Source organism: Medicago sativa, chromosome 3, assembly GCF_051527215.1.
Source record: "Medicago sativa cultivar Bolivia chromosome 3, Bolivia_mono, whole genome shotgun sequence".
NCBI lineage: Eukaryota > Viridiplantae > Streptophyta > Magnoliopsida > Fabales > Fabaceae > Medicago > Medicago sativa.
This window is the reverse complement of record NC_140751.1, coordinates 45999409-46021616: the sequence shown is the minus strand read 5'-3', so window position 1 is coordinate 46021616 and position 22208 is coordinate 45999409. Positions and strand designations below refer to the sequence as shown.

The 22208-nt window shown below is 32.9% G+C and overlaps 4 protein-coding genes and 1 long non-coding RNA gene across 5 annotated transcripts; 1 reads left to right on the top strand and 4 right to left on the bottom strand.

Moving 5' to 3' along the window:
- Positions 1 to 609: 609 nt before the first annotated feature.
- Positions 610 to 1278, bottom strand: LOC146937725 (non-specific lipid-transfer protein A-like). The gene is made up of 2 exons (XM_085757790.1): positions 916 to 1278; positions 610 to 784 (listed from the first exon to the last, which is right to left on the bottom strand). Exons 1-2 carry the CDS (start codon positions 1263 to 1265, stop codon positions 781 to 783), a joined length of 354 nt encoding a protein of 117 aa, XP_085613916.1. The 5' UTR covers positions 1266 to 1278; the 3' UTR covers positions 610 to 780.
- Positions 1279 to 6720: 5442 nt separating this feature from the next.
- LOC146937723 (ATP-dependent caseinolytic (Clp) protease/crotonase family protein) lies at positions 6721 to 14692 on the bottom strand. Its single transcript, XM_085751895.1, has 14 exons — positions 14361 to 14692; positions 14172 to 14240; positions 13959 to 14022; positions 13311 to 13384; positions 13106 to 13189; positions 12909 to 12993; positions 12503 to 12588; positions 8864 to 8985; positions 8707 to 8767; positions 8510 to 8608; positions 7710 to 7811; positions 7543 to 7584; positions 7221 to 7327; positions 6721 to 7130 (listed from the first exon to the last, which is right to left on the bottom strand). The coding sequence occupies exons 5-14, from the start codon at positions 13163 to 13165 to the stop codon at positions 7064 to 7066; spliced, it is 831 nt and encodes a 276-aa protein (XP_085608021.1). The 5' UTR covers positions 13166 to 13189; positions 13311 to 13384; positions 13959 to 14022; positions 14172 to 14240; positions 14361 to 14692; the 3' UTR covers positions 6721 to 7063.
- Positions 9909 to 11245, top strand: LOC146937724 (uncharacterized). Its single transcript, XM_085751894.1, has one exon. It carries the CDS (start codon positions 10048 to 10050, stop codon positions 11104 to 11106), a length of 1059 nt encoding a protein of 352 aa, XP_085608020.1. The 5' UTR covers positions 9909 to 10047; the 3' UTR covers positions 11107 to 11245.
- Positions 14693 to 17620: 2928 nt separating the features above from the next.
- Positions 17621 to 21983, bottom strand: LOC146937721 (large ribosomal subunit protein eL20y). Its single transcript, XM_085751893.1, has 4 exons — positions 21870 to 21983; positions 21558 to 21672; positions 20397 to 20460; positions 17621 to 18184 (listed from the first exon to the last, which is right to left on the bottom strand). The coding sequence occupies exons 2-4, from the start codon at positions 21602 to 21604 to the stop codon at positions 17843 to 17845; spliced, it is 453 nt and encodes a 150-aa protein (XP_085608019.1). The 5' UTR covers positions 21605 to 21672; positions 21870 to 21983; the 3' UTR covers positions 17621 to 17842.
- Positions 20697 to 21475, bottom strand: LOC146937722 (uncharacterized). Its single transcript, XR_015031021.1, has 2 exons — positions 21347 to 21475; positions 20697 to 20741 (listed from the first exon to the last, which is right to left on the bottom strand). It is a non-coding gene; the product is annotated as an uncharacterized LOC146937722 (long non-coding RNA).
- Positions 21984 to 22208: the final 225 nt, after the last annotated feature.

Genomic DNA, 22208 nt, shown 5'->3' with positions numbered 1-22208 from the left:
GATTTTTATTTAATTTGACAGATGTTATATGACGAACCATTCAATTTATTAGAATTTTTTTTTATACTTAGTTTATTGAAGTTGAACTTACAATTCTTCACTTTTCCGCAATGTGTGGTTTTCACCACCAGCAATATAATTAACTTTTTTCCCCAATTTACATATGATGCCATCACATTTTATTTATTAGTTCTTTTTATTATTATTTTTTCAGGAAATAACACTATTTTCTTCTCCTTCAATAAACACACTATTTTCTAGTTAGCAAAATAATATTAAACCTATGAAGCACGGAAACGGACATAGACACTAGATACGACACGAACATTAACAAACTGACACAATTATTAATTTGAAAAAATCATTTAATTTAGTATAATTATATGTGTTAGTGTCGTGTCGTGTTGATATATATTGAAAACGACACGTGTCACATCAAGACACGTCTAATTTGAAGAGTATCGTGTTTCATAGTATTAAACACCAGTATAATATATATTTTTTTTGATAAACACTAATATAATATTTATTTATTTTTTGAATAAACACTAGTATAAATTTTTTTTTGACAAAAAACACTAGTATAAATTTTGAAACACTTGGAATGGGTAAGGAAGATATATGATTCTATTTTCCATTAATGAATATCAAAATACATAAATCAACTTTAAAAAGTTGCGACAATCGTTCGCCTTCTTTACTGTTACAATCTTAAATGTGGTACCATCAAAAACAAAATTTCTTCCATGTAGTTCTTCAAGCTTTCTTCACGATCAGACCCTATCTGTAGAATCATGGAATCATATAGTACATAATAAAATAAAGTTAGAATATATTTTTTTATTAAATAAAAAAATAGGAAATATTTGTGTACATATGTGGAGTTAGTAAATAAAAAGAGCAAAACAAACTTACGAGTTGCACTTATCAATAGGAAAGAACAAATTAATGTGACAAAGTTTTGGAAGTTGTTTAGCTCTCTCTGAATGAATCCACAATTTTGGCGAAGCATTTTGGAGACATTGACAGACGCTCTTCCGAGCCGGGGTGGTGTTGGCCTTATTGAACAAATTCGTTGCACCGGCACAACAATCACTAGATGGTGTTGCTGGGAGAGAACCCTCCAAAAATGGTACACATGGCAACAATGATGAAATAGCTTCAGAGCATGAGATATCATCGATTTGGATTGCATGTAATGTTGCCATTAGCATGCATAAAACCATTACAGGCACAAAAACATATTTTGACATTTTTCCTGACATATTGTGATTCTTAGGTTTGATATTTGTTTGGAGATGGTTATGCACCAAAAGCATCCTTAATTTATAGGCAGGACTGTTAGCATTTTATGTGGTAACCTCATCAATAACGTTTGATTTTATTTTTCTTTTTACACCTAGAGAAATATGTATCAATGTTTAGTATACATGGTCAAACCTATTGACCTCTTTTGTACCAAAAAAGAAAAATAAAAAGAAAAAGAAAAGAACGAAATCTTTTCATACAACTATATTCAAAATTCCTAGAAAAGGAACCTTTTATTGTAATTATGTGTTGAATCATTCTAGGGATTCTCTTTCATATAAAGTTACTACTAATTTACCATTTTTAATGCTTTTACAAGCGTAAGAAACGCAAAGTACGATATCCTTCACAATATTATCTTCATAAAATAAAGGGCAAATTACATTAACCTCCCTCGAGGTATGTTAATATGTCACTTACATCCCCTCTATTTTCACAAATAACACTAACCTCCCTTTGCTGTAACAGTGTTAAACTGACGTTAGAAAATAAAAAGAAAAACTCAAACTTTTATACATGTTTTGCACTATCTTCCGCCATAAAGATTTCATCAACTGAATTTGTTCTATTCTCTGTGTGCTTCGTTTGTGAAAGAGAATGGTGCTGTCCACATAATCAACATCACCAAAATCATAGGATTTGGGTAAAATCTAAGAACACAATTTCTTTGGGTGCTAAGGCACCCACTTTTATGATAGCGTGTATTTTCATATGAATTTACACCTAATTTCTTTATACAAAGAATTTCATGACAACAATTATGTTTTACAGAATCCATTTGCCGAAGGTTCGAGTATTTGGGTTCGTCGATAGGGCTGTGTTTACAACACTTATTTTTTTTATTGTTGGTATAGGCGATTTGGTTGTGTTTATAAAATGAGAAATGATATTTTGACAACCACTTTTTGACAACTTTTGTACAACTTTCTCTCTCATACTCACATGATGTTGATATCCTCTCTCTTCCTTTTTCTCTCTCCATTGTTTTTGACCAATAAGAAGTGAGAAAAACAAGGTTGTCAACAAAGTTGTCATCAAATGAATGTCAAAATATCATTACTCTTATAAAATCATCAGTATCATGAGTAAAAATTCAAAACTAACAGTGTTAAGTTGTTGTTAAGTCCTTAAGGGAGGTGTCTATCTATTTTAAAAGAACTTAAGGGAGGTTTTTGTCTACTATAAAATTAGAGGGGGTGTTTGTGTTATTTAAAGAGACCTCAGGGGAGGTCGGTGAAATTATCCCTAAAATAAATTGAAAACTTTCCTTTCCTGTTTTAAGAATAAAATGAATGAGTAAAAGAAATAAGATTTATTAGTAATTGACCATTTTCAATGTTCTTTTAATGTTTTTTTTTAAAGTGCTAAAAATGAGGGAAATTTGAGGGTCCATACCCAACTTCTTCATGTTGCAACGTCCTACCAATAGAGTTATGCTTATGGGATCCATCTTCAATGTTTTACAAGAGCAATAATAAATTTGAATACAATATCTTTTGCAATGAATATTCATAAAGTAAATTTAAAATTTTCCTATTAATTTTACCGGGAACGAATAAAGGGGAAAATATTCATTTTCATTTTTAATCATTGGAAAAAACTGTAAAATTCGTTTAATTTTTTTTTTGTCAAGCCGTAAAACTCAATTTAACCTCTAATAAAATTAAATCGAATAATTTAGTACATATGTTTTTTATCTTTTGTTTGGTTGATGAAGATAAGATAGAAGAAAGAAAATAAAGAGAAAATAATAGAAAATGAGTAGAAAATGAAAATGATGATAATTACAAATGATGATAATTACAAATGGTAATTAAATCGAATAATTTTGTACGTGTGTGTTTTTTTTGGTAGATAGAGTAAATGGTAAAGCCATTATAAACTCACACAAGTGATAAGCCCGCAAGTGCATATGATTTTATCGTCGTACTAAAAATATCAATTCACAAGACTTGTGAATATCAATGGTACTTTTCCTAACTATTTAGCTACTTTGAGAAGATTGTTGATTGATTGTTTTGGAAATATGCAATTTATAAAAACATGTCTTCAAATTATTGGAATTCATCACAACAATGAACAATTCAAATACAAGTCAAGCTTAAGGGTAAAGTAACTCTAAAGTAATATATGTCCTCTTTAAAGGTACAAAGGCATGCCTTACCAACATAGCAGCCTATTCTCATGATTTCTATTTTGCCAAGACTCATTAACTCATATTATCTCATGGTTTCTTTACACTACTCTCATGTGTCAAGACCTTTGTCCAATCTTATAGATCCAATATCTACATTTGTCTTTCAACAAAGATTGATGCCTAAGATTATAAACCATACTTTCATGATTACCCAATTCTTATATTGACATCAAATCAACTTTCATTTCCTAGTTGATGTTATAGGTCTCAAATAATTATAACCAATAGATTGTTTGGCCTTGCAATGTCTTATATTATCCACAATCAGCCAAGTTCAAACAATCATATCCATAATCAAGTATTCAGAGTTATTTTATCCACGGGGACTCGTATGATACCAAACAAGTCTTTCAACAACTACTATTGTTTTGAGTACAAAAAATTAGATTACATGTATTGGTCTTGGCATTTAAATAATGAAACAAAAACAAAGAGATAATATTGTCAAGATTATATACTCCTTGTATTTCAATTATACATTCACTTGTCCCTCATCGTTCTTTTCCATGCCTAATAAACGACACGAGAACCATTATTCTTATTAACTTCTTATGTCTAGCTAAGTTAATATACTATGGCATTAGACCAAACAGAGTGTGCAATTGTAAACATAGTCTGATGTCTAACAACTAACATCCACAAATTCTTCTATCCATATCTCTTACATAGAAAGAATATATGTAGGACATCCCAAGTCAAAATATAATTTTTTAAATTGCACGTCGTAAAAAAAGAGTGGGAATTGAAACTTTAACATAATGAAATGAAATAGAATTTAAATATAACCACCCAAATCAATTATTTACATAAGATTCATAGCAACTACACTTAATCCCAACACTAGAAAGGATTAGTTAAACATGGCCTTACAATGTAAAACAATAAGAAAAGAGATTTGACATCAAAGCCAATTCCTCGATCTCCTTCGTCGTAGCCTTCTCCTCTAGTTCACTATTTCTTTTTATGTTTCTCACTTTCTTTCCTTTCCACCAAATATTAGGTGTTTGGTGTGTTATAGCCCCGAAAAATGAGATATTTGCCCCTTTTTATAAAGTCTAGAAAGTGAAAGTTTGCTAAGCAAGCCAAAATTCGCTTAGCGGATTGACCTTTCTTCAAGATTAAGCCTTTTATTCTCAGACACTGTCAAGACTCAAGATTAAGCTACTAGGATGATTTTACCGGCTCAGCTAAGTGAGTCAATAACGGGAGTAATTGATGATAAGCATGTCAGCAAACATTTCACCGATAAACCCTACATAAAAATTCAACAATCACGAGCTCCTCCATCTGGACCAGGAGAATCATCCACCACCACTGCTAGTACTAATTTTGCAAACCGGGGTCCACGTCTCAGAGCCTCCTTTAGCCATAGCTGGAACGTATCAGACGCGTAACAACATGCTTATTCTTGTTTTAACGATGTCATGTACAGGTTATAGATGCAGTTGAAGAATCCTGCCTCCAGGGACTATCCAATCATGAACGCGGAAGCATGTCGGGGACATATTCAGTGGCTTGTGGAGAGGCCTTTTTATCCAGAGGGAATGAATGTTGATACAGCAGCTGAAGAAGGCAATGAGCACAGTAACGGAATTGGAGATGAAGCGGATGAAGTAAGGTTACAATCAGACTAGCAACTAAGAAATGTGCCGGTGCATGACAGCCCTAAAAGCTCTGATTTAGAATATTTGATGGATTGAATTGAACTGGAAGTTCACCATAAGTGAGTGACATTTTAAAAACTTTCAGTACTTTACTCTCCTTCAATTTTAATCTTTAATATCTTTAATAATCATGTTTTTTCTAATAACTTGCTTGTATTATCAAAACTTGTGCTGCTTATGTTCTTATTTTATGGTGTTTGAGAACTTACTGTCTTTGGTGTTGTTTTAAGTTTAAAAGTGATGACTTGGATAACTTGGTAACCTTATGTTTAATTATGTAATGTGCTATATATTATATCTTAATCTTATGGTTGAATGAGTTAAAGCGAAAGCTTCAAAGTCTGAGGCTTTAAGTGAATCATCAATGAAATCATGATGATAATAACAACTCTGCATGAATTTGCAAAGCGAAGGTGTTTACTACTTTTCTTGAATGTTAGCATAAATTTGAAATTTGTACTTTGTACAAAACCAATTCATGCATTGTTCTACAAAAGCATATTTGAATTTGAATCACTTAGAACTAGCCTAAACGTAAAGAAGATTTCCACTTTTACTACATGCACTTGAGACCGGCAATTACTTGTTTAACTCGATCGTTTTATGTTTAATCAAGCGACTTATTTGAAATGTATGAAAGCATATAGAGGATCAATGCAAATTTTTTGAAATTGAGTACAACTACTTGACCAAATATAGCCTACATTGTGAGTTAGCGAGTATTTGACAACCCATCTGAGCTGAACTGCCAGATTCACTAGGCAAGCCTAACTCGCCTAGCGAACGTGCCCTGTTTTTCCAAATTCACTTCAAAATTAATCCATAAGAAAATTCTGATTTTTCTTAAAGGATAAAACCTTGAACCTTAATTTTTTTTACTTAAATAATGTCCCTTGTTAGGATAAGTGAGCATTCAATTGAGTCATGTGGTTTTGTTAAAAGTTTGGGAGAAAAAGGAAGGTTTACTTCAGAGTCTAGTAACATGGTGATTTCTAAAATACTATCTTAACAACAAAAATAAAAATGAATAGAAAAAGAAAAGAAACAAATTGAAAAAGAAAGAAAAAATAATAGAATAAGTTGTCAAGATTAATTCGTAAATATATTTATACCACCAAATGGTGTAAAAATGAAAAAGGGGAATTGTGATCGTAAAGATAAATATTACTAGTTGCAAGATTAGAGGCTATCATAATCTTACTTGCATCCGGATATGTGGAATGTCGCATCCGGATGCAACGGGCACAACCCAAATGTCACCATCAATCGACTCTAACCTTCAAAATAAGTGTCGCAGCCACGCGGTTTACAAAAGAAGGGTCGTTCTTTTAAAGAGACATAGCATCTAAAGAAAGACCGCCCCCGCAAGTTAGTTGTCTACATACATGTGAATCGTCAACGTACAACTTCCTAAACAAGTCCCGATTTGCCTTGAAACTTGTTGCGCTTAAACCGCCTAAAGTTGGATCTTACTTCACTAGCTCATAACGCACGGATCAGTGACCCTAAGCTCAAAACACAAGGTATGGAGGCTTGAAATCCAAAATGATGTTTTTATAATCTAAAAACATATATAGATAAACTCATATAGATAAACTGTTTTTATAATCCCTTTCAAATAGTCTCACATATACTTATATATAGATAAACTCAAATAAACTAATCCAAAGAGGCCTTTAATGCTGCTCTTGAGTGATGTTTCCCCTTTGGAAACTAGAGGAAACATTTTATTTCTTCATCATAATACTAGCTGAAGTTGCATAAATTTTTTTCTTCCAGCTAACCTCTTTTAATAATATAAATTAAAATTGTTCAGGAACCTCATATATAAATGGACACTGACAAGTAGAGAAATCCATGAAAGATATTTGGAGGAATTTCAAAGAAGTAACGTCTAAGCTGATATTTGTGTTTCTCTATTTGGAACAGCATAAGCTGAATTCTCGTATTTACCATCCCACCTGTTTGAAATTAAAATGAATTTTGGTAATAATAACATAATAAGTTGAAAAAAAAATGGTTATTCATTCAAAACTTAAACAACAACCAACCTGCATTCCACACTTTCTGGAATCTGAAGCTCTAATTCTTTGTCAAAAGGCTTAAAAATTAAGTCCAACTTCTCATCATCTACTTTGTCAAGTGATGGAGGATCCCACTGAACAAGTAAATTATTTAGTATTATTATAAACTATATAATATAAACAACAAGAATAATTTGTTAGAAAATATAAAACAAAACATGTGATTTTCGCCTAACAATTTTTGCCTAACACACACGCACACGCATCATAGGCATGCATATTCAAAAGAGGAGAGATTCGTGTAACCAAAAAAAGAGGAGAGATTCACATAAAATGAGCAAGAGACTACCTTTGGAGCATTGTCCTTGTCAATGGTGAGAGCTCTAATACCCTTAAAATAAAATGACAATGAAAGTTTGCTTCAGATTTTAGTAGGGAACACAATTGAAACATTTTTAACAACATTGAAGTTCCTTCTGTCAAAATTTATTATAGCAATGACATCCTGACATTTACCTCGTACATATCTTCAGATATCGTAGTTCGGAGTATATTCATTGTTAATCTGAATTCCTTCTTTAGACATTCAGATAGTGATTGATTCCTTCCTTCACGAATCTGCACATATCCAAGACAGTATTTTTACTTATCGGTAGGAACCGAATTCGGTACTATCGGATTTACAACACTCACACACACACACTGCGCATCAACCACTTGCGCTAGACCTCGGTGGTATCCAAGAGTATACAGAAAAATGAAATTCTAAAATAGCATGCCATTTACCCAGACAGATCAAAAGTACACAAGTTATGCATAACCATTTATGTTCTTTGTCCTGATTTAGTTTATTTTATTTATTTATTTTAGTAGAAAATCACTGTAATTGGTCTTTGGTATTTCAGTAACTCCATAGAGTATATCCACATGACCACATGTTTCGGTTCTTTAGATCGGCTATGAGACTAATCACTGCTCGGGTGCTTAGCTTGCAATTTACATCTTTTGCCCCCCTCCCAAACAGTGTATTCGGCAGCTATCAAACTGCAGTCCATCCCCACAAGTTCAATGCTACTTAACCAAATGAGCCACAGTTTGCGTTGATTTGGTCTCTTTTAGGATATTAAAGAAAGTAGTTTTAGAAGAGGATTATCATTTCAAACTTCAGGAAAATAATCAAATTGTGATAAACATATGATTTCATATATCGTTAGTTGCTTGCAAGTCTTCAAACTTGAGATTCATCTTCCAAGCATGATTTAATGAACTCAATACAGTTCTAGGATCATGCAAAATACATGTTATGAAATCCTTACCGATCTTAATGCTATTTTCAATGCAGTAGGTGATGATCTTTTCAGTCCCTTTAAAGCTGGACCTAACCATCCATTTCCTTCTTTGCATGATTCAGCTTCCTTCACATGAGAAGCGAATAGTATCATATAATCGCCCATAAAGAACACAACTTTGCAATTAAATAATAACATTCATATGAAAATAGTAAGAAACTTACCAATGATTTTATAATTTCTTCAACAGAATCCTTTGAGAAACACTCATCAATTATTGACTTCCTGAAAATCTCCAAAGGTTACTGTCATAGTACAGTGCAATTTGATGCTCATTGCAAGAATAAAACTAAATAATAAACTAGAGATCATTGTAATTACTTGTTTAGGATACTCTCTTCATCAAGTTTAACTTCTGATGAAAATTCTTCAATAACTGATCTCACAACATTCTCGTCACCAGAATTTAAGCTAATCAAGCGCTTCTCTACCTCAACAATTTTCTGGTACACATAAAATTTGATGAAATCAATTCAAATACACTATCTCTAGCAAACATGTGGCAACATCCTCTTTAAATTTTATTTCTTGCTACCAAACAATTAATCCATATTAAAATGTCCTACAAAATAAATTTTACTTCTTATGTTTTTTAATTTTCTTTTCAGGAAATTTAATAATCTTCAACACCCTTAGAGCATTTCCAATGGCCATAATCTAATTAACTCACTTTGATTAACTTATCTCTCATTTAGTGGCCTTCGTTGCGCAAAATCATACAACCCACAATACTTTTATGCGATTGATTGCAACAACTTAATTAATTCTTTTGCTGATTGATTGCAAGGATAATTAATTCTATATTCGCATGGAAAGGTAGCTTAAATAACCTACTCTGCGATTTTTTATGAAACTTGGATTGTCACGTAGATGTACTCCAATGGAAACAAAAATTAAGGAACTGTTGCAACTCGAAGATAAAACCCTTGTTTAGATGCTCTTAAACCAGAGAAACCAGAACCAATTATAGTGATCCCATATCAAAAAGCTTGTGACTCCATATCTTATCAAATCTGTGTTAATTATTATTGAAACAAAAAGGCCACTAATTATTATTTTATTTTTTTAATTTTTGATATGGGATCACAATAATTAAGATTTTTGACTAGTCTATAATTAGCACAGATTTGATTAGATACGATTTGTTCAGATTTTATTATCATCCAAACTCCTTTAATTATGTTAGATTTAATTTATTTAATTTGTTAATTAATAATATTTATTCAAAATAAAATTTAACAGTTTTTATTTAATATATTAATATATTAGCCTCTTCTTCTGCATCAGAAAACCTTAGCCACCTTCACTGCCGCGATTATAAACAGCCTTGCCAACAAAGCCCATCACCATCTTTTAGTTCCTGTTTGCAGGCTATCCTGCCGTATTTCTCGGCAGTAATATTTTCCCACCAACCCATTTAAATTTGAATCTCCCTCCACTGATCAGACCTATCCAACAGCACTTGCACCACACAACTCTCTCCCGTCCCCCGCTGCCTCCATATAATGTCAGACAACAAACCAGTCTATGTTCAAACACCGAATCACAATGACCTACTAGAGTTGGATCCTTCAAAACACTTCAATGGAACTAACTATCTACATTGGGCCCAGTTTATTAGAATCATTCTCAAAGGATGTGATAGACTCAACCGCATTGAAGAAAGCCCACCAAAAAAAGATGATCCTTATTTCAAAGTTTGGGATATTGAAGACTCTATTATCATTACATGGCTGTGGAATTCCATGACTCCGGAGAGTGGTCACAATTGTTTTTACTTTTCCACTGCTAAAGAGATTTGGGAGTATTTGCAACAAAACTATTTTATAGAACAGAATATTCTAACCTCTTATGAGTTGGAGAATAGAATATTGAATACAAAGCAAGGGGCACTATCCGATACTGCTTATTATATCAGTTTGAAAGGCTTGTGGGCTGAGTTGGATCAATATTATGATTATCAGAATTTTAAGATTGGATGTAATGAGGATTCTGCTACATTGTCAAAGTTTGTAGAGAGATCAAGGATTTTTAAGTTTCTTTCGGGTTTGAATTTTGAATTTGATCGAATTCGAGTTGAGATTTTATCAAAGGATAAACTACCTTCTCTTTTGGAGGCTTTTAACATTGTTCGTGGTGAAGAAAGTCTAGCTCGTGTCTTGGGCTCTGCAAAGTCTAGCTGTGAAGAAAGTCGTGTATTGAGCACTGCAAAGCCTAGCCGTGAAGATCGTTGGTGTGGTCAATGTAGGAAGTCGAATCACAATATTGATTCTTGCTTTAAAGTTCATGGAAAAGAGAAGGTACTTGGGCGGCACAATGGAGGATTCAAAGGTGTATCATCAAAGAGGCGTACCGATCGAATGGTAAAGGACTCGGAGGTTGTGAAAGATGGCATGGTTTTGCCACAAGGTGAAGGGGAATTTTCGAAACCACTTAGTAAAGAAGAGTTGGAACGTCTACAGGCTGTTTTCTATCCTAATTCCTGTAAGAATTCTGGTTATGAAGCACGGACACGGACACCGGACACAGACACTGACACGCCACTGACACGCCGACACCGATAATAATTTTAGAAAATCACATATTTCAATGTAATTGAGGGGTAACCTTGGCGCAACTGGTAAAGTTGTTGTCATGTGACTGTAAGGTCACGGGTTGAAGTCCTGGAAACAGCCCCTTGTGTAAAAACAAGGTAAGGCTGCGTACAATACACCAAATGGTGGGACCCCTTCCCGGACCCTGCGTATGCGGGAGCTTCAGTGCACCGGGTTGCCCTTTTTTTTTACATATTTCAATGTAATTATATGTGTCGGTGTCGGACATCAACGCGTGTCTGACACCGGGACACGCTTTATCCGAGGAGTGTCCATGCTTCATAAATCCTATCCTTTGAATGCTTCTAGTGTTTAGGCCGGTTAATTTGCAGTTTATAGCATAAGCTATTTCTATAACAAAAGATAAAATAAAGTTAAACTGTTTTCATATAAACTCTAAACCATTTCCGTAAGCAATCTTGGAATGCAAATGAAAATAAGATGCGAACAGCTTATGAACATGTGATAAGTTGTGTTCGTAAATTCCCCCGAACAATAGATAAGCTCAAATAAGTCAATTCGAACAGGCCCTTAAGATACATTGGAGTATACACTCGGGTGATGATGATCATATGACACTTAACTTTCATATTTAGAAGTTACACCATATCATTGTATCTAATGTATCTCATACCCTTCTTATCGGATGTGGAAGCATTCAACTCTAACCATCTATTCTCTTAAAAGATGTTCTCCTTGTTCCCATGTTTTCCAATAATCTCGTGTCTATTTGTAGACTAACCCACAAATTAAAATGTGCTTACTCCCACTGTGTTTTTTAGGATTTTGCTTCGAGGATGACGATTGGATGGGCTAAGAAGAAGGATGCTGCAGATATAGATCAGTTTAGGGAGAAGTATAGAGTTGTGCTATTTGCAGAATGAGCAAGAACAGGGTAGTATCAGATATAAGGATTTCACTACTATATTCTATGGAGCAGGATGGGTTATATACTATTTGTAGCATTAGAATGGATAGGGCAATATCAGACATAAGGCTCTGCAAACTTGTTTGTACTGTTTTTGTTGCTACTCGAGTCACATCAATATTTCTCAAGAAAAATAAGTCTAAAGTGTTTGAAGTGTTTGTAATTGTTTATCGTATGGTTTAAACACAGTTAGGGAGCCCAATTACAAGATTAAGTTTGGGAAAGAGTATGTGAATAAAAAATATTCCAAATTCCTCAAAGATATATCGTATTTTTCCTGAGTTAGCCTGTGTGGACACCGTTCAACGAAATGGAGTTTCATAAAGGAAAAAATTGATCGAAATACTTGAATTTACCCTGTCAACAATCCATTATGAATCTAACGAACATTGTGAGCCAAAAGTGAGGGAAACCAGATAGAGTAGAACATAACCAAACCTCAGAAGTAACAAAATGAGTTGCCAGTCCAGCTGCAACTAATTCCTTTCCATTCAACCGCGCTCCAGTAAGCGCCAAGTATTCACCTACATGAATGACATGATCTCTCAAGTTTTCTATGTAGAACAGTACACCTTAAAGTTCCATAGCTATTGATGAGTAAGATTAGCGCACACTGATTAAGAAATATTTAATTAATACACATGGACTAAAACACCTTTATTTCCAGAATACAAACGATCACGGAGATAAAATGTCATCGATCAATCTATTGTTTTAGAACTGAGGGAGTAACGAGTTTCTTTCTCTTCATTTTCAAAATATTTTATCCTAATTTATGAAATATTTCATTTACACTATGCTGTCATGGAATCTTAAAAAGAATTCTTTGTGAGACTATGGTTACCTAAATACCCTGGCAAACGAGAATGATAGTATGAAAATCCACAATCAGTATGAAATCCAAAACTTGCTTCAGGAGTAGAAAAGACCTGTCAAAGCATTTTTTGAAATTTAGGATGCTAATACATTCTTAATTGTTAAATACACCGCAAAACCAAAAAGGATTTAGATGAATAATCTCTAGTAAATAGAAATGCTCACTGTTTTTTCTGTTACAACTGAGAATTTCAATGGGATCATCAATGCTGCACCTCCACCCATTGAAATTCCATGGACAAGAGCAACCTGATGTAACATAACAGCACCCCATTTAGAAAACATGAGACTTTACGAAATTTTCACATGCAGAAAATATTGTTCTAAATGTTCAATGACAGTGGAATTAATTAAGTTAAATAAACAGAACCTGAGTTTTCTTATAGGTACTAATGTGATGGCAAAGCCAGTAAAATCTGTACACCACTTCAAGGCATGAATCCCCTGTCAAGAAGAAATATATTACTATTCAAAAGAGGTTGAACATCAAAAAAGAGATCCTATACTTTATTTCTCTCATTAGGTTTATTGGAACTGGCCTCCCTACAGTCGCAAACAGTATTGTCACTGTAGTGGTGGATGTCGGCCATTGGATGAAGATCGAATGACTTGTATTTTAACTTCATCAAATTAGATTTAAAATACAACTTGAAATTCAAGTCATCTATCTTCATCCTCGGTCGAAATCGTGACTGCTAGAAACCTCAATGACAATGTAGCAGCGATTCTTTAGATTAAAAGTGCGTCCGGTGTCCTACACGTATTAGTGTCTAACACTAACACAACACCAACACAGGCATTGATCAATAACTTCTTTTTTCTTATAATACTACTGGTGTCTACACATCGGTGTCAGAATCATGTCCGATGTGGTGTTTGTGTCTGTGTCGTGCTTCATAAGCTTTGCCGGGAGTCTATTTCCAACATTATCTTATAGGCTAATTAAAAAAATAATAAATTTTATGAACTTGTTTGCACTGATGATTCCTAAAAATCCTATAGAGAATGATTGCTTTACTTGTTGTCTTGCCACCATAGAATACTCTCAAATCCCCTCCAGCACAGAAAGCCCTACCAGCTCCCTAAAAATAACAATTGTACAACTATCAATTAGTATTAGTTATAATAACATAAGTTTCTATGAACAAAAAAATAACAGTAAAATATATAATAACTAATAGGGTCATTTCAATTTTCAACAATTTCAAAGGGTAATAAAGTAAAGTACAACCTTCAAGATAATTAGATCTGCTTTGTCATCTTTCTCCCATTTTTCCAAATATTCTGCTAGCAGATATACCTGATTGGATTCAAAGATTAAAAAAATTGATAAATAAATAAAATATTAATTGTAGATTAAGACACACTAATCACTTAGGATAAAAAAAATATTTTCAAGGTTGAGTAGGTTGGACTTTACCAGGTCAGGTGAGATAGCATTCAACTGCTTTGGTCTGTTCAAAGTGATCACCCTTACATGGTCTATCTCTTCTCCAAGAACTTCCTACAAAATCAAAATTCAAAATGGCCATTATTAATTTACCAAGCTAATATAGTTTGAATAATAATATGTGTCTGTTTGGATGGGCGGTTGCAAATCACGTTTTGCTTGAAATCGCGGCAAAAAAACCACTTTAACGCATAAGCTCCAATTCTCAGCTTCTTAAAATCACGAAAGATTTACATCGAATAGTGTACAGATGTGATTTTGCTTCATCAAATGACACTCCAAACATGCACTAAGAAATTCATCTATCAATGATTGCAATTACAAAATACAATAATAATATATGAAATTCATCTATCAATGATTGCAATTACAAAGACAATAAGGGAAAATGCTATATCATACAGAAAATGATCACTTGCCTGTTCATTTGGAATGGAAGCAGCAGATGCCATTTGATGTAAAACTGCTATGCAATCAAAACAATAAACTATAAATTAGCATCTGAATTATGATGATAAACACAGAGATTAGTATTAAAAATTAAAATTAAAATAAGTAAGTTGAGTTTAACCTTAAAGAGTGTGAAGAGAATGGAGCAATGTGGTGGAGGAAATAGGATGAAAGTAAGTGGATTTTTAAGTAACCAGAAAATGGTAGGTGTTTCCTTTGAAAGTCCACACAATATGGTAGATGAAGACATATAGTCAACGAGCGTTGAACAATACTACAACATTTTTTTGCAACATATTATTCCATTTAAAAAATAAATACAAACTTTAATTAAAAACAGTTTTCTCTAAATACAAAAACATAAAAAAAAAAAAAAAAAAAAAAAAGTTTATTGGTAGAGCTAGTAGTTTGATTTTGAGGATATTTTATTTGTAATTTTGGATTCAAACAGAGTAACCAAATTTTTCCCTTTAAATTCGAACTTGAATCACCATATTTTCCTCTAGATATGTGTTTAATTGAGGTTTTTTTTATTTATTTTGTTGCTTTGTTATAGTATCAATATTAGTTAAACGTTGAAAAGTTAATGAATTAAAGATTAGAGTTCAAGTTTCGCCTATCAAAATTAATTGGTTTGTTTAATAAAAAAAGTTTATTAGTATATGTCCAATTAGTTTTTTTTTTTTTTTGAAAATCCATTTACCATAGCAAAAAAAAACTATAGGAAACATTTACTGACATTAGGAAAAAAAATCGTATTATAACAACAACAAAAAACTTGACTGAAATTTTACAAAACATATAAATAACACATTTCTATTTTTTTCTTTAAATAACATAATATAAAATTTTACAATCTTTAATGGTATTTTATTGTAATATTGTCTTATAATATTAATTTTTAAAATATTTGTACAAAAATCTCAATGGTATGAAAAATATTTAGATGTTTATAAATTTTTTGTTGTGCATTTATTAAGTTCTATACAAGTGATTAAGTTCTTTGAAAAATAAAAAATTGGGGTCTTGTTAACCAGTGCTCCGGGGCACTGGTTAAGGAAGCAAATATAATAATATTTACTTTGAAAGATGTGTAATCAATGCATTAAAAGATTAAAAAGTGTCTTTTTTTACTTTCATTTTATTCTTTTAGCTTCCTTAACCAATGTCCCGGAGGCACTCGTTAACATTTTCCAAAAAATTATAATAATTATACTTTTATGACAAAAATGGGAATGTCACCTACCTTTGCACGAAACACTATTCCCACATGTAACCAAAAAAGAAACACTATTCCCACCTACCACATCTTAAATAATAAATCACCTACCCCTTATTGTGTTGTGTTGTGGGAGCTAACAATATCCCTAACTATAAACTTAATGCTTTTAGGGGAAGGTGTGTTGGTATGTTGTGAATTGTGACTAAAACGATTACTCACTTTGGTCATATTTATAAGAGAAAGATTGGTCTATAAAAAAATTGATACATCTGGACTAAATTTCATCAACTTTTGTTGACTGAAATTTCTCTTATAAATAAAACGGAAAGGAGTATATTTGATGGGAAAATAATATTGAGAATACTAATGATTTGAGATTTTGACTAAACAATAGGGTCTTCAATTGCATTTGTGTGATTGTTTAAAAGTCCATTGCGATAATTTACTTATGTGCATGCTTAGTGTCATAGTCGATTTAGCAAAGATGGATGAAACTCACTTGTCGAGTTTTGAATTTTACAATACTTCAAGCAAGTCATTTCACTTGATGGAGAAATATTCCTAACACAGACTTTGAGCTTTGAGAGACTACATGCTCAAATCAAGAGTGCTCCAAATGGGTTTGGTTTCGATTTATCAATCCATATGTGTAACTATAGCAAATGTGGTGAATTAGACGTATCTCCTCACATGTGGAAAATAAGAGGAAAGAGACATCTAAGCAACCCATTGAATAATAAATAATCAGTTTAATGACTCTAACTTAATCGATAAACTATGTAAGTTTAATAAACAGTCCTTAAATTATATGAAATTTGTCAATTTTTTTTTTGGTTACCTGTTGTAAATTATATGAAATTTGTCAATTTAACCTTTACTATTAAAATGTCATAGACTAAAATAACAGATTTTCAGTTATTTTAGAAATTAAATTGAACGATTTAATAGTAAATATCAATAGTTTTTTTTGGTGATTGCATTTACATAGTTGATGGACTAATTGTATAGTTGATGGACTAAATTGAATAGAGAAAGATAGTTTAGGACTATATTGCTTCTCAAAAAAAGAGTATAAGACTATTAGTAGTTTATTCCATTAAAAAGATTTAAAAAAATGACATAAAGGACTTAGTTCTGTTTCTAAAAAGTTTCTTAAAATTGAAAAGAGAAAGCAATTTATCTGTCAAACAAAAAACAGATTAAGCTCAGAAAAGTAAATGGAATTTCATAAGCAAAAATGTAGAGAGAAAACACAATAAAAGAATGATATTAGTGTTACCCAAACTACTATATAAAAGAGAATCAATGGTTGGTTACACATAAATTACAGTCCTAATCCTAAAACACAGAGATTTTCAACAATAAGGTATGAGACTATGACCTCAGTTATCATTCAAACTTGTAAACACTAATTCAATTCTAGTGGAGGTTTAAGTCATCATTTGACTTTGAATTTTTCACTTGTCATATTCATGTACTCAAGTCACCAAACACAAAAATCAAATATAAAACAAAATGAAAAACATAAATCATAATAAAAAAATAAAAATAAAAACTCTTGGTTCAAAACAGCAATCATAATATAAAGAAAATTTATTGGTTCAAAACCAACTCCGAACGAATCCAAGATGAGCAAATTAAAATAACAATCAAAACAAAAATGGAGTAAGCAGATAAAGCCGTTTGTTACAATGTGATTCACCTTCTCTAAGTTCTTCCTATGCTTATAACGAATCAAGCAGCTTCAATGCAACAAGCAGAATACGTAATTAACTGAGAATTACATAAACATGTTGGGTTTTGTTGCCTTGTATGTTGTCTTGAGCTTCCTGGTTGGGGGCCTAATCTTCTTAAACACCAATGGGAACTTGATTTTAGAGTTATGGAACTGCTTGGTGCTTTCCCTTTTGCAAAGATTAGCTGGGATTGTGGCAGTCTTGATGATCTGGATGCATGGATGCCTGACTCTATGACGTGAAGCCATTTCATTGTACATATATTCAACAGCACCATTTAGTGTAGTGTCGCGGTATTCCTTGTACATGTTGTGATATCCGGTTCGGCTCTGGTATCGAAGCCAAATTCCGTAGTTCTTAATCTTGGTTGGATTTTTCTCAAAAATCTGCAATGAGCAAAAAGAAGTCTGTCTCATTCTATGCAATTAAAACCTAAAACTTTGAGGCTGAGAACATCGAAAAAAATCGTTCTAGTTTGTCTAATAGTGGGTATAGCGGTAGTGGAATTTCAACAAATTACTTTTGTTATGCAGTACTCTATTTAACGGCAACATCAGCACTGTTACACTTTAGCATAACAGATTTAAACAAACTGATATTTTCTTTGATTTGAGGCACTAGTCGTTCTCAAATAATCTTCCCAACAGTGACTTACTCCTAAATTTTTGATGCATGATTCATGAGATTAGTAACACAGAAAGTATGAGAACCACCCTATGTCCAAACTTCGATATAATTTACCTCAATGACCCCTAACAATATATGTATAGCTTAAACATCTGCGATCCAGAGGACATATAAAAAATTGATTTAGTGTTTGTTTTACTACCAAAATATTTTATAACCTTTGTGCTTAAATCTTCCTCCCTAACAAGTTCTACAGTTTCTTTAACTCTTACTCAATTTTACCAGCCGTCTAGTCCTAACATGCTGGTATTAAGGGGAAAAATGATGAAATATTGAAAGTGCCTGATACCTCAGTACCAAAGAATACAGAAGGCCAAGTACTCTATCATGTTCCATATTCTTGAATATGCAAGAGAAAAACAAACCGTAAAATGTGTATAGTTTAACATGATTAATCGTAAATAACTTTCCCTGAGTCGAATTCCTGACAAGAATTGAGAAAAATGCATGGCATTGTTATTTCCAATGTTTAACAACAGAGAATCAGTCATTTAACTAAGTACGGCATGTTACGTGAATCAAACACCATAATGCCCTATTGTAAGTTTGTGTTTAAAGCAAGGTAGTCAGGCACGAGTCCCAGCACATAGGATCGTCCGTTCCTACGTGCTTCCCACACCCAATCGTGCCTCGACCTTGTTCTGAATCGTTTTTTCCATGTTTGTTGGCAGGAACGAGTTCCTGATGCACGAACGTTAAAAAAAACAAGTTGGGCCTGTCAAAATTGGTTTGGGCTACCCGAACCGGGTAGGGTCAAAAGATAACCCGGTTTTCTATAAATAATATAACCCAGAAAATTTCATTTTTCTCATTCTTCCTCACCTAAACCTAGCACACGAACGGTGGCCATGAATCTTTTCCGGCGAATTTCTCGCCGTCGTTCTCTCTCTACCCTCACCTAAACGTGTTTTCAATCATTTTCCTTTAGCTCACTTCCTTTTTCCGGCCTGTTTTCAACCAAATACTTTGTTTTCGTTTTCTCTCCATACCCATAACTCTGTTTCGTTTTCTCCATACCCATTACTCTGTTTCGTTCTCTTCATACCCATCAATACTACTTTTTAACATAAACTTTTACCTTTGTAATGGCATGTTGTTTCTATGGATTGTCTTTTGGGAAACTTATTATGAACTTGTATTTTGAGTACTTATGACTTATGACTTATTTTAAGTACTTTGATGAATATGACTTATTAATTATGACTTATTTTGTGCTTATGATTTATAAGTTATTTTGTTGTATTATATATATTTATATGATTGTGTGTGTATGTGAAATTACAATTTTACCCTTAAGTGGGTTCTTACGAACCGTTACGAACCGTGTTACGTCCCTCGTGTTTACGTTCCTACACCGGCCAATCGAACCTACGTAGGAACTCATTCCTGACTACATTGGTTTAAAGGCATCATTTAACAACTCTAAACCCTTCTAAATGTTTTAATAGAGTCTTCACTACATCTAACAATTAGACTACCTTAGCTATAATTTACTCTTCTTACTAGGCCTTCTGCCCTTCTACAAGTCTTCTCCACATATCCAAACCACCTTAGTTAAAATTCATGTTTCAATTGCAGAAAATAGCGGTTTGTCCAAATTCCACTACATAGCAATCCTATTGTGCTGCAATTTTACAATATTTTATATTATTATTTAAAAACACCACTATTTTTTTTTCAAATCCTCTATGCAATAGCGTTGTAGCAGCTATTTAACAACCACCAGTTAAAATTTTGCCATCTTATTCATCGCAGATGTTATCTCAATGCATTCATTCATAATCCTATCTTACCATTACGAGCAACATTTGCAAAAGAAATACAAAAATAAAACAAAGGCTTCATGGTCTAAGTGCGAATCAAACTTATTCTCATCTAGAAAATAGTACAACTAACAATCGAAATACATACCTCATTGATGGCAAGCACCTGCCCATTGCTCTTCTTAACCTTCTTCAGCTTTCTCAAAAAATACCTACAAAATTTCAAAACAAAAAACAAAATGCGATCACCGGTAACTCTTTTCATGAACAAAACAAATTGCAGATAATTAATTAATTGACAGAACCAACATGTTTATCCCATCCAAAAAGAGCAATGCAAAAACACAAAACATCATTGGCTTAGATTTAAAGAGAAACAGAACATTAAGATTTTTTTTTTTTTTTTGAGAGAATTAAGATTGTTGTATACCAGAACTAATCAACAGAACAAGGAAATGGATCCTCTCCTGCCTTTTACATCCTGCAGTCCCTCCTGCACAATCTTGAGCCGTAGGATTAATCCAACGATTTTGTGATTAAAAGATAAAAAATGTCATAATTAGAGGAGACAGAAAAATATCACATTTCAAGTTTCTTCATTTTCCTGGTTTTCTTCTTCCCTGATGTAGTTGTTCTCTTGGGATTTTTTTACAGTAAGAGTGTTGTTGATTTCAGTAACCCAAAATACAAATTAATTGAATCAATCTTTACCATTTTCAAACAAAACCTCAAAATAACATCTCAGCCATTTTTTCTGTCAGCAAAAATAGTAAAGGAAAAGAACAAGAGATGAGAAACAAGCTGGACATAGGTGAAATCATGATCCCCCTCTTTCAATTGCTTTTCACATGCAAAAATGGTGAATTGTTATTTTGGATGTTATGCTTTTCTATTTAAAATTAATATTTTAAAAGAAAAAATCAATTCTGCTAAAACCCATTGTTAATTCCTCCACGATAGGTGAAATTGTGATAGATTATGATTTCTAACAATGATTTTGACAAAGAGATTATGAGATGATGAAGAAATCCCACTGCAACAACAACAAGAGGATGAAGAAATTAAAAACAAAATTGAAAAATAAAAAAATTGATTTACCCATCTGTTTCTCTTTCATGTGACGTCACTGTTTTTATTTTCCTTTTCTCTCAGCCGTTGGATTTGTGCAGGAGAGATGGCAGGAGACAATAAGGCAGCAGAGGATCCAGATCCACAGAACAAACATTTCTATGCCATTAAACAAGAACAATGCAAAAACTATAAAAAAAAAAAAAAAAAAAAAAAAAAGCACAAAACATCATTGACTTACCAGAACTTGGATTTGGCACGCACTTCATTGGTGGCCCACAACTTCATCCTATAGATCTTAGGATGTTCATCCTTCTCAGTAGGAAGAGCTCTTCCACAACCTGGTACTGGTGATACTGATTCATCACCAAAACAACAATCGAAAAAACGAAATACCCATCATTACAAACTCTCCAACCAATCAGAAAAATATAATTTTTCAGAAAAAAAAAATCACCAATTGAACTAACAAATTATGAAGGAAAAAATGGTGTTGATTAGTGAATGAAAATAAAAGATGAGATTATGGTGGAAGAGACATTGATTGGATTACCTTGAAGGTGGCCATTTGGAAAGGTAGCAACTCAACTCCTTCGTTGTGTCTCACAGTTCGTCGACACAGTCGAAAGAATACAAAATGTAAAACCCTATTGAAAGGGAATTCTGCTCTTTCCCAATAGAAATTGCTCATTCCCAACTGAAATGTCCATTTTACCCCTGCGTGAGTTAACTAATGCTACATGGGTTAAGTCATGCTGCCTGAGTTAACTCACATTGAATACTATTTTCGAAAAAAATCTAGCAGGCAACCACACAGCTCCATTTTTCTTTCCATCCACCTCCAAAAACCCAAAAATTGCGAATTTTTGGGTCAAAATATTCATTACAAATC